The 12,757-nt window shown below is 44.4% G+C and overlaps 1 protein-coding gene across 1 annotated transcript in view; it reads right to left on the minus strand.

Annotated features, from left to right (window-relative positions):
• The window catches only part of sspo (SCO-spondin), a gene marked incomplete at both ends in the record, with an annotated part of 112,269 nt that extends 99,741 nt beyond the window's left edge, over positions 1-12,528 (minus strand). The window contains 17 exons of the mRNA XM_084048148.1: positions 1,283-1,550; positions 2,074-2,239; positions 2,719-2,937; positions 3,167-3,339; positions 3,539-3,695; positions 4,006-4,147; positions 4,552-4,807; positions 5,259-5,415; positions 6,452-6,577; positions 7,031-7,116; positions 7,557-7,715; positions 7,935-8,037; positions 8,708-8,931; positions 10,016-10,186; positions 10,594-10,676; positions 11,321-11,530; positions 12,470-12,528. Of these exons, the coding sequence (XP_083904274.1) occupies positions 1,283-1,550; positions 2,074-2,239; positions 2,719-2,937; positions 3,167-3,339; positions 3,539-3,695; positions 4,006-4,147; positions 4,552-4,807; positions 5,259-5,415; positions 6,452-6,577; positions 7,031-7,116; positions 7,557-7,715; positions 7,935-8,037; positions 8,708-8,931; positions 10,016-10,186; positions 10,594-10,676; positions 11,321-11,530; positions 12,470-12,528 (2,759 nt within the window). The remainder of the gene's footprint in view (positions 1-1,282; positions 1,551-2,073; positions 2,240-2,718; positions 2,938-3,166; positions 3,340-3,538; positions 3,696-4,005; positions 4,148-4,551; positions 4,808-5,258; positions 5,416-6,451; positions 6,578-7,030; positions 7,117-7,556; positions 7,716-7,934; positions 8,038-8,707; positions 8,932-10,015; positions 10,187-10,593; positions 10,677-11,320; positions 11,531-12,469) is intronic.
• Positions 12,529-12,757: the final 229 nt, after the last annotated feature.

Genomic DNA, 12,757 nt, shown 5'->3' on the forward strand with positions numbered 1-12,757 from the left:
TGGTCAATGATATGGTTCTCTACAATGTAATATCAGCAGAGCTGAAATTACTACTATGCTGGCATTCAGTCAAAGCTGTACGTTGCTGGCACAGTGCTGAGTAAAACGAGCTGCAGTCATGTGGTGAAGAAATGCAATGAAATCAACCTATCCTGTAACCGAATGGAGCAGGAACATAGAGTGATTTCATCAGAGCTCTCACACCACCAAGCTCTCATTAGACACACGTTCTTCATGTTCACTGCGCATCACGGATCATTCTCATTCTGGGACGCAAACTAGGTAGGCTAGGGTTAAAGGTTAATTAAAAACATATTGTGGGATCCCACAAAAAAACAGGCCTGTGGCCTGGGTTCTGACGCAGTTCTGCTTTACAAACTGGGGGCATGTTGAATAAACGATACAATAATACAAAATAATCTCCGGTGAATATTTTGAGTCAAAACTATTAATCATACAGGTTGATGCTTTTATTAATAGTGCAGAAACTATGAAAAATCAACCTTGTTCCAGATAAAAAATTAAAGTGCTTTATTGACGCATAATTATGGCGTTCTGTGTCAGTGTACTCATGACATAAACAACAGTTCAAAATATATATGTTTTTGTCCTGAGAAAGGGGTCAAAGGACAAAACTTGCTGACTCATTCCGAGTCGCTATCACGATGTCCACACATGATAAAGCAGCATGTGGATGCCGCTATAAAGAGGCGAGGGTTGTTTTTATTATAGGCTATAAATAAGCAGTATCTGTTCTCTTTATTGTCCTGTCTGCTGTTTTGTGAGTCTAGCAGGACACTGTTTTGAGTGTCTAGAGTTTGGAAAATATGATCTGTAAGTGATTCTGACAAACTGTGCATTCACAGCATTCAGAAGATGCCATCAGTCATTTTGAGAAGATAAGTCTGAGATAAGTCTATCTCAAGATAAGTCTGAGTCTGCCAGCTGTCAACAACAATGAATGGATAGATAGATCACTTGTTACTTGACAGCGGTGCGTGGGTTGTCTATTAAATGCAACCATAACTGCTTGTTGGTTGTTTATTTGTGCCTTTCGAGCTGTATGTCTTGTTGTTCATGTCCGTGGTTCTTGTTTGAGCGTGTCTACCTTCTGTAGTCTGTACAGCACTGCCCTTTAAATACATTTTACTTGACATGATAAATGATAAAACATGAATATCCTGATAGGCATTAACAGCCGATTATCACTCCCCAGATGTTACTGTACAACCGGCTCTTAACGGCAAACCATTTACAAGTGTAATACAAATACTGTACATACCAGGTGTTGCAGTTACTCTGAAAGATTTCCCCGGGCTGATACATCTTGTCTCCGTGCACACAGGGGCACATGCTGATGGGCACGCACTGGCCTTGGTGGTCCTGTACCAGGCCCGGGGGACACTGGCACCCTGGAACACAGCTCCTACTGCCCTCTTCGCCACCAGCGTCCTCCGCCTCACAGCCCCAGCCCTGCCGCAGGTCTAAGCAGGACGCCCCGCACACGCGACCACACTCCTGGTACACCTGTCCCCCTGAACACTGGACCGCTGAGGAGAGGAGAGATCATTGGTTTATGCTAAGATCCCTGAGAGTGTCAGGTCAACATTGAACACACATCATAATACAATGTAAATGCCAAATACAAATTCAATCAAGAATAGTTCTCCCCCAAAATGACCTTTTTTCTATCGATTACACACCCCATGGAGACTTGGGGTGTGTAAAAATTGGGGAGACAATAATTTGATGACCGGCTGTTGCTCCGGTAGGAGACTCAAAGTGTCAACTTTGAGTCTCCTACCGGAGAAATTAGCATCTTTCCGCCGGTCATCAAATTATTGGCTTAGGAATGCGAAAAAAAAAAAAAAAAACATGGGGTTTGTAATTGATAGAAAATAAGTAATTATTTGGGTGAACTAACCCTTTAAGCTAAGACAAGGTATCAATATCAGGTACCTGGGTCTTCAATCCGACATGTGTACAAGACGACTTGTACACATTTAAACACAAACTGAAGCATATGACTTGGATCCCTAATAAAACCACTAAACCAACAGTCCATCCACTTACGGCAGAAGGTGCTGTTGCGCCAGTGGACGGGGACCCCCTCCTGGGCACAGTGGCGCGCATACGCGGTGAGGACGGTGCAGTGGCAGGACTTCTGGGGGGCACAGCCACACACCTCGGACAGACACAGACGAAGGTAGGGCTCCCTCTCCACCACATCATGACAGGCCTACCGGACATTAGAGGAGAGGACATGAGACGAAAGGAGAGGATTCAGGGAAGATCAGACAGAGAATGAGGTAGAAAGTATTGATGACATAACACACACACAAGAAAAATAATCGCATTCACCAACACATTCTCGCTCCCAACTCGACAGGCTTCAGAGACAAGATGAGTATTAAAGGGATAGTTCACCCCCAAAATGACCTTTTTTTCTATCGATTAGTCACCCCATGGAGACTTGAATTCATGGATATGTTTTTGTTGTTTTTTGGGTGTACTATGCCTTTAATTATCTCATTTCATTGTCAATGAAAAGCAGAATTTTAGGAGAAGGCTTGCAGACCTCTAAAACACACACACACACACACACACACCCACACACGCACACATACACAAACACACACACACACACACACACACACACACACACACACACACACACACACACACACACACACACACACACACACACACACAACAAACCTGGAAGACAGGACTATGAATGATGGAGCACACGCTGTCTGCATGGTGTCTCTGCTGGGTGTAGGTGGTGCAGGTGTCTGGAGGCGGTCCTCTCGGTAAGCTACAGTGTCCCGTGGTGAACTTGGCGGCAAAGGACGACACGCTGCTCTCCACATCTCCCTCTGGAGTGGTGAAGTCATCGTGCTGATTCCAGGTCAGTGTGCCACACAATCCACGCACCTTGAAACACAGGATGTCAATCGCACAATAAATGCGACGCAATGACAGCAACTCCCAGAGCAGTGCAGTGATTCACCCCAAGGTGAAACAACTGCAAAAAGCAGTTTATTCCAGTTTGCTTTATTTGCCTATATCAAGCATGTAAGTAGACCAGGGAACCAATGGTCCCTGAGCCACGTGGTCCATAGGTCAGGAACAGGATCTCCTGTGTCCTTTGTGTGAATGTTACCTTGCTTGCAAATCCAGGCTGTAGAGTTATGAGGGCCAGGGGCCCGTCCAGATGCCAGAGCAGCTGGGCACCAAAGGTTTGGACCAGGAGGAAGGACGAGGATGCCCTGCGCACCACCAGGTCCCCTGTCACCACAGGCAGCGCCTCCCTCTGGCCATTCAACGTCACTGCACCTGGAAGAAGAAAAAAACAGTAATGTAACGTAACATTACGTAATGTAGCGTAACGTAGCGAAACGTAACATTATTGTAAAATATAAATACTGTACATGTTGTACTTTCTTAGTAAGAAATAACACGTGTAAGTAAACAGATTCAAGTGTACAAGTGAGTTCACTGTAAACCACACACGTTCACCACTCCAGTCACTCACCAGTGTCTGTGATGGTAACTGTGGTACGGAGTGCAGTGATTGACACCTCCTTCAGACAGCCCATCCCTCCACCTCTGCCTCCACCTCCACCTCCACCTCTATCTGTCCCACACTCTCCACAGCGCACGTTCACCACCAGTTTCCTGTCCACAAAGTCCTGAAAACACACACACACACACACACACACACACACACACACACACACACACACACACACACACACACACACACACACACACACACACACACACACACACACACACACACAGAAACAGATAAGCTCATCATTCACTGAAAATGTTATGAGGAGAAAAAAAACATTACACGTGTGTACTAACAGTTGTGGTGTGTATGTGGCCTTGCTTGTTGTGTAATGTGTAGTGTATATGTGGCGTGTCTGTATAATTGCATGTTGTGTGTGGTGTACAGTATGTGGTGGGTGTGTGTGTGGCGTGCGTGTGTCCTACCTCCACCGCAGTGAAAGGACAGTCTCCTCCCTGCACAGAGAAGCCCTTCTTGTCAAAGGTGCTGACGTGCAGGGCTCCCATTAGGCTGCACTGGGCCGCACACCTCTCCCCAGTACACTGCCACTGGCCCGCTCTACACACACTGGACCCCACAAGGAGGATGGAGAGAGAGAGAGAGAAAGAAGAAGAAGAAGAGAGATATAGAAAATTACAGATAGGAAAAACACACACACACACACACACACACACACACACAGCCGTACAGTAGGTAGAGAGGAAGGTCGCCGGTCAACCCTAGGCCTCACCCAGTCTTCTTTAAAAGTGTCCCTGAGCAAGTAGTTCACCCCAAAAAATATGTATTTTCTATCAATTACACACCCTTTGAAGCCTTAAATTCAATTGTGTAATTGATAGGAAAAAAAGTAATTTTTGGGGTGAACTGCTCCTTTAAACCCTGACAGCCCCTCGTACGCTCATCTGAGCCATCCCGAACAAGCCATCTGCTGGATGAATGCAGGAAAAAATAAATGGTCCCACAGCACTCACCAGGTGTTGCACCTCTGCTGTATACTGTCTCCCGGCTGGTAGGAGCGTCTGCGGTGGAAGCAGGGACAGTCGTCTCTCTTCAGACAGACGCCCTGGTGGACGTAGAGACCGGGGGGACACTCGCAGCCCCCTACACACTCTTCCCTGCACTGGCCCGAGGCCGCGGCGGCCGGCCCCGGGGCCTGGGGGGACGTACAGCTGGGGGGACAGGAGGACACGCAGTCCGAGAACACCTGGCCTCTGGGACACACGCGGCCTTGAGGGACGAACAGAGACGACGGAGGAGAATCAGACTGAGAATCTGGTTGACTTTGAAGGATCATACATTTGCACATATGAAAACAAAAAAAAACTGGTCAAACATTGGCCAAAATATAAGAAAGCTCACAACGCCTCCAACAGGAGGCGTTGTGAGCTTGTAGATCTGCTATTTTCACAATATTTATCTGTGGAACCGAGTGAAACAAAATTTCATGCCTCAACATCTACAATTCCAAATGCTTATCAGGGTGGGGGGTCCCCAATTCAAATACCTTTATTTTGGGGGGTCACGGCCTGAAAAGGTTGAGAACCACTGCTTTACAGTATGTCTTATATTTATTGTGAAACAGTCAAGATAACATTGAGCTAAATTCAAACCCACAACCTCGCGGGTGGCTCTGAAACCCGGATCCAGAGCCAGAACATAAAGGTGACTTTTTGTTTACCGCAGAGCGTGGCGCTCCTCCAGGTGACGATGACGTGCTGCTGGGCACACTCGCGGGCGTAGCTGGCCAGAGTGTCACACACGGCGGCCTGCCTCTGCTTGGGCCCGAGGCTACAGTACAGGTACAGGCAGGTGTCTACGTACGCCGCCGGATCCACCTGAGCATCAGGGACACAGTAACGTTCAGACCATGGGTACAGTCGTATCAAACAACAACAGCAACACTACTACCAGTGGTGGAAAAAGTGCTCACATTTCTTGCTTAAGTAAAAGTATCAATACTGCATTGAAGAAATACTTTGTTGGAAGTAAAAGTCCGGAATTCAAAATTTCACAAGTTTTCAAATGTATAAAAATCTTTTGAAAATAGCAGATCTACAAGCTCACAATGCGAGGCATTGTGAGCTTGTAGATCGGCTATTTTCAAATGGCCGAAATAAATATAGGGCTGAAGTGGTTAATGTATGAGCGCAGACAGAGAGAGAGAGAGATATCTCCATTCATCACTCATTAACCAACATATCAAACTCTTCTTTCATTTCACCGCATGATAACACCTCGCAAGGCAATAAAGCTCACGAGCAAATAAAGATTCAACGTTTTTCTGCGTCTTCTTCATCCGATTTTAATTGTGTTTACTTTGTTTGATTAGTTAATTCATTAATAGTTAATCTATCTATCTAAATTTCAATCAATTAAACTAAGCTTATTTGTGGTTGTTAATTAAAACAGTTTCCTTGCCTGTAACACCTGTAATCGTTGCAGACAATTGAAGCTGTCATGGTGCTTGCAGACTATGACCATGAACTTTTGACAGCTTTTAATGCCCAAGACTGGAAGAAGCCTGATAAAAGCGTGTGACTTCCTGTACAGATATTAATAAACCCTATATAAAGAAGTTAAAAAAATAATTAAAAAAAACTATATATTTGAGCCCTGGGGAACCCCCCCCCCCAGGGCTCTATACTTGGTCCGGACCTTTTTCCCCTCCCACCAAATCTCTTGACAATAGCTCATCTACAAGCTCACAACGCGCCGCGCTACGCCATGTTGTGAGCTTGTAGATCCTACTTTTATATACAGTAGGTCCTACTGTACCATTTATGTATCGCTCTCTTATCTGTACAGGCTCGAGATATTCCAAAGTGGAAAAACATTTATTTGACAATATTGTGACAGTGAGTTGTGTCTGACCCGGGGGTGGCAGTGTCTGAAGGGGTCCTCCAGGAGCCGGTGGCACATGGCCTCTGCCTGTCTGCGCAGCTCCACGTCTCCTGTGACGTCACAGCTGTGACCCAGCTCAGCTGCATCATTACAGCCCTGATGAAGACAAAAGACACATTCACTTAACCATGTCACTTAACCACTTAAACCCTAATGACAGTTTTCCACTTAACTGAGCCTCTCCTTGGTTTCGATTGGTCGGTCAGAAAAAGTGACATTAATGAGTGGCACTCCAATCCAAAATTTGAACTATTTTCGACTTGAAGCTCCCAGAGCGCTCTGCCAAAGAACGCTGGATGCCAAGAACACTAAAACATGTTTTTGAAACAGAAATGCATAACAGAAAGCCTCTGACAAGAAAAAAAAAAGCACTTTCTGTGGACACGGCCCCTATGACTGCAAAGCCAGTGACCATTAGCAAAAAACATTGCTAGGTACCAGCTAGCTGGATAAAAGCAAAGGCTCAAAATGGACTCATGTGCATCACACAGAAAGACTGCAGTCATTTTGCAACCATAGAAGTTGCACAGAATGAGTTCAGCGCAGTACCTCAGTCTGTTGGTCAGGTACTCTCCATGAATTTCCAAAGCTGGCAGCATACTGGGACACAGCTCCACTCATTGTGGTGAAATCATCTGTAGATCCAGAAAAACAAACAGTGTAAGCCTCTGGGTGTACTGTACAGCATAATGTGTGCTTGTAGCAAAGCATGATAACGTGAAACAATGATGAAGGTTTCCCATGGGGCAATGAAGAACTGATTGACCATTCCACATTTACTAACATGAGTAAATATGGGATAGTTGCAACGTCCCAATAACATATAAACTACTAACACATACTTCACATTAGTAATTAGTTTACTAATAGCTTATTCGTGGTCTAATAAATATGTATAAGGCCGTTATAAATCACTAATGTATAGTTAACAAGTCATTAATAACTATTTAACTAACAGGGTGTGAGTGATCTATTAACCATCTATTAACTATCGGCGCGTTTCACTGTTTTAGCGCTCCTTCAGAAGCCGCTGCTTCTACATTTCGGCGCGTGTGCGTGGGTGCGTGCGTCTCACCATCAGCGTTGTTGTTGTAGACTCCACATAGCCCCCTGGTGGCAGCCATGTGGTCAGCGGTCACTGTCAGGTAGACAGTGTTAGCCAGGTCAAACTTCACCCTGACCCCCAGACCGCTCTCCACAAAGACAAAGTCCCCCAGCCAGTAGACACTTACTCCTGGATGAAACAAGACATGAAACAAAACAAAAGCTCTGACTGTCTGTAGTAACCAGTTGTACAAAGTAAGTCTGTGCTAAACGTCTTATAGATGTGAGTTCTGTGGGTTCAATAGACAATTGATTGATTGATTGATTGATTGATTGATTGAAACTGTGACACATAAGCATATACATAAGCTATCATATTACAAAGGGATGTGAAATGAGTGAAAAGTACCATTTTGGAAGAGTGGTTCTCCATGAGGGACAGGGAGGTTGTTGAGAGTTAAATTCCGGTGACGGACTGAGACCAAGTCTAGACCCAGCATCATCCTGAGAGCCTGATGGGGTAGAGTCACACGCACGCACGGACGCACGCACACGCACACACACACACACACACACACACACACACACACACACACACACACACACACACACACACACACACACACACACACACACACACACACACCCATGCACACACATATGCACGCATGCACAAACACACAGACAGAAAAAATCATATGATCAGATATTTGTACTGCATTGCCGTCAACAGCCTAATGTAATGCAAAGTGAGTCACTTTCAGTGACAGAACAATGACAATGGATGTAATGCCAAGAAACAGAACAAAAACCTAATGTTATGCAAAACGACAGAACAATGACCTCTAATGTAATGCCAATAAACAGGATAATGACCTAATGCAATGCAAGGTGACAGAACAATGACACAGTGTAGACTGCAGACTGTAGCTGTTCTAGTGGTAGCTGTGCTGTATGCGAGTTCCACAATAAACAACTTTGAATCAATACTGACCATTTCACCATAGCAAATGTAATGGACAAAATGAACATGCATTTTCATGCACACCTCTGTATCTCAGGCTCTTGGGGCTCACTAGTCCTGCATTAGTCAAAGCCCCCCCCCCCCCCCCCCCCACCCATACTGTGATTGTTTCCATACAGTCTTCTAGACATTGAAAACAACAAATGCATTGCACTTACCTTGCTGCATTCCGCTCCGCCATCGCAGACGGTGCTGATATAGACGGCCCAGGTTCCGTCCGTAGAGGAGGCCAGCAGGTAGGTGCAGCTGCCCTGGAAGTGGAAGTGCTTCCTGTCAAAGGAGCGATAGTGGGCTCCTCCCCAGCTCATGCAAGTGGCTGACGCCTGTGGAGCTCTGGTGCTCCCCAGCAGGCCCCCACGTACCAGGGGGGAGGACTGGGAGTCTGTATAGAGGCAAACAACAGAGAAAGGGGTGAGATCAGTGTCTTTGTGCCACCCCAGAGATGCAGATAGCAGCATAATCAGGGGATCTTGGTGCTAGACCATGGAGACCCTCACACGCAGGAAAAGGGACAACAGGAGGTCTAACAAATATGATACATTTATGATACATTGCAGAGAAGAGAATTAGAACGAATGGTGAGTGAGTGAGTGGGGGTGTGAGGGTGGTGGGGGGGTGGAATGGCACAAAGAGAAGCAGAAAAGCAAGACATAGAGCAGCAACGAAAGATAAATACCGGTAGATTAGACAGATGCTTACAGAGTCAGGTACAGAAAGGAAAACAATTATTTGTCTAGTTCTTTATTGGACACATTTCCCAACCCCTGGCCCTTTACTCTGGATTAACATGTACGTCAGACACAGTATCTTGCTTGGATCTATTTGAGTTATTTCCCAGTGTATATAGCACACTACAGCGTATTGGTCTACTCTAAACAACTGGTTCTCTCTGTAGTAGCCAGGTCCTTTAGGATATTTAAGTGACTGCTCTGTCTTGCTAAAAACGTTGCTTTGTAACGCTACACATACTTGTTGAAAGTTCCCAAACAACATGGAAGTTTGTTAGTCAAACACAAAAAGCACAGCACCTTTCAACACTTTGGACACATGCAAAGAGTGTGTTATATGAATACACAGTGTGTGAAGTTGCATGCAGTGTGTGATGCATGTACATGCACAGTGTGTGAAGTTGCATGATGCATTTACAGTATATGCACAGAGAGTAATGTTGCATGTACTGTATAGGAAAGATATATCAGTATATCTGTCCCTATACTGTAGGGAAAGATAGTGGAGCGCTTGTTTTTATGTATGTATACTGTTGTTTGTTTTGTATTGTAATGTGTTTTTTTAACTGTTGGTTGTGAGAGGACTACAATGGAAATAAGTATTTATTGTGTTATCTCAAACTGCTGTAACCCTGTGGTTTTATTGCATGATTTTGATAGAGGGAATCCCCCCCTTGGCCAGGAGAGATATCATGGTTTTTGCACAGTGTGTGAAGTTGAACATGCATGCTCACTGACCAGGCAGTAGGGTGTAGGTACAGGACAAGCAGGTGTGGTCGGAGGCATTCCTCCAGCTGAGCCCCCAGAGGCTGCTACAACACTGCTCCATGGCCATCAGAGAGGAGTTGTGGACCCCAGGAAACTCCTCACAGCTCCACGTGGAGAAACACTGTCCACGGACACCCACACCTGGATGGATGGAGGTTGAGATGGAGACATGGAGACAGAGTTAAGAAAATTGCGACACTGTATGCTTTGCTGCTATATATGGTTTCAACATGCTATTGTGTGTTTAACATGGGGTCCAGGGACAATACCAAATGGACCCTTATGGGTCTGTATAACTCCGAGAATGTACAAAAAAAACAAAAACATTCATGGTAGGCTAGCTAGTTACTAAAAGATGTTTCTCTGAGAGTTTATGTTGTCTCACAATGGTTAGAAATACGTTTACAAAGGGATGTTTATGATAGTGATTTATCGTTGACAGTATGACGTCTTTAAACTAAATACACTTGGTGACGTCCTCTCGGGAACGTACGCAAATACTGCAATGAGCCAGAGGCTTGGTTGGTTGGTTGTTTCCCTGCCCTTACCTTGTGAGCAGCGCGGGCCTCCCCAGCCCTCACAGCAACCTCGCACCGTCTTGTTCACTCGCTGAGTCTCCGTCTCTGGGGGTCTGAAGAAGACACACAGATCAGAGTGAGACCACACGACTCGGCTCTGTCAACCCATTCAATCCGGGGAACGCATCTGTGTCACTTAAAGATTTCTTTGGCTATTCAAAAATAGCAGACATACAAGCTCGTAGCGCGGCACCGAGTGCCGCGCTACGAGCTTGTAGATCTGCTATTTTTGAAAAATCTTGAACCTTTCTGCAAATCTTTGAATATGTATATTTTTAAAGCGAACATTTTTAGCTGAAATCTTTGCTTCATAGGGGTCCCTGGAACAAAAAAATTGAGACAGGGGTCCGCGGCCAAATACATATCTAAAAATGATTTCTAAATCCTAACTTTTCCATGTCAAGGACTGCCAAAATTATATATATTTGGCCGTGCGGACCCTCATCTCAAAATATGTATTCCAGGGGCCCCCCAGAAGCACAGATCGGAGTTAAAAAAGTTCGCCTTATATATATATATATATATATTATATTCAAAGATTTGCACACATTTTCCACAGTGTTTCTAAAAAATAGCAGTTCTGCTATTTTTGAATAGCCAAAGCAATCTTAAAATGACACAGATGCGTTCCCGGTCTTAATGGGTTCATTTCGAACACGTTGAAACAGTGGATCGACCGAACCCGGGGTTCACTTACTTGTACAGGTAGCAGGCCGCGTTGGGCCCCTGTTGCTTGTAATAGAGTGCGATGCCATCGTCTCCGCCGTGCTTGTGTCGCATCCTGTCCACATCCAGCCTCCAGTCCTGGGTGTTGTACCGGTACACCTCAGAGCAGCTCACCTCCAGCTGCAGACGTGGAGACAGAACTCGCTCCACTCTCTCCTCCTCCGTGTGTTCACACCAGTGTCTGGAGAACGATTCAAACCAAGGCACATTTACACTAAACTATTAGTCGCTTATACGGTTAATAAGTTTATACACCAGTAGCAAATAATATTGGCACAGCAATAGCAACAATAGAGCAACAATAGAGACTTGAGAGTACATTTAAAATCAAAATGTATAGATTTTTTTTTAAATGTGTTAATATACATTTTATTATTATCATTATTATTATATTTAATAGGATCCATGGCTAAGAAGCCTTATATGCCTTAATACATTATAATTTCCCTTTATAACTAAAACTAAATATTTAATTTATTTTAGAAACGGTTCATCTTTTACTCAAGAGGGACAATGCCCATCGCAAGTTGATGATGTCATTTGTCCATGTGTGGTCCAGCCCAATGGAATGTATGGAATGCATGTGCAAATAAAACATTTAGAATATTGGTTTGATGAGGAAGTATCAATACCTTAGGAAGTTGGTATTATCATGACCAGAGAAGGAAAATAAATGACCCCATGTAGGTGTATTAATCTGTATCTATCTATCTCTCTCTATCTTCATCTCATCTTGTCCCGTCTTTCTCTTTCTTTATTATCTTCTGTGTCGCTCCCTTCACTGTGAAGCTGAATTTATTTAGCGGACGGTGTCTATTTTCAACAATAACTGTTTTTCAAGTGAACACGTGGCAATGCGACCTGTACTTCGCTTGAAAATCAGTCCTTGTCGACAAGCAACACAGTTTGTCACGCGATACCATAAGTATTTCACGGCGAAATAACCAATCTATAAGCTCACAATGGCTGCAATGCAATTGGTTGGTTGTGTTGTATCTGCTTTCTTTGTGCAATTTGATGAACTTTTTAGCATTAGAACATTTTAGAGATGCCAGTTTAGAAGTGGTAATAAAAGAAGAGGCCATTAAGTACTGTTTGACCCCATCCAATGTATACATACCCCATTCCCATGACCATGTGCAGTCCCAACAGAGACAGTAGCACAGTCAGTGCCTCCATGGTCTGCCCCCTGGAATGTTGCTGATTAAACTTCCACGAAAGAGGGTTAAAACCATGAGCATCAGGTACAATTGTAACATAGCAGTACAGAGAATGGTAAAAAAAAAAAAAAAACATCACGTAATTCTTAACCAAGCAAGCTAGCATATTCATTTGTAATCCATTCTTGCTCAAGTATGAGGTATAATCAAGGAGAATTCAAGCATTTAAAAAAAATCACTAGTTGGTA

This window comes from Gymnoscopelus microlampas (assembly GCF_963454915.1).
Source record: "Gymnoscopelus microlampas genome assembly, chromosome: 22".
NCBI lineage: Eukaryota > Metazoa > Chordata > Actinopteri > Myctophiformes > Myctophidae > Gymnoscopelus > Gymnoscopelus microlampas.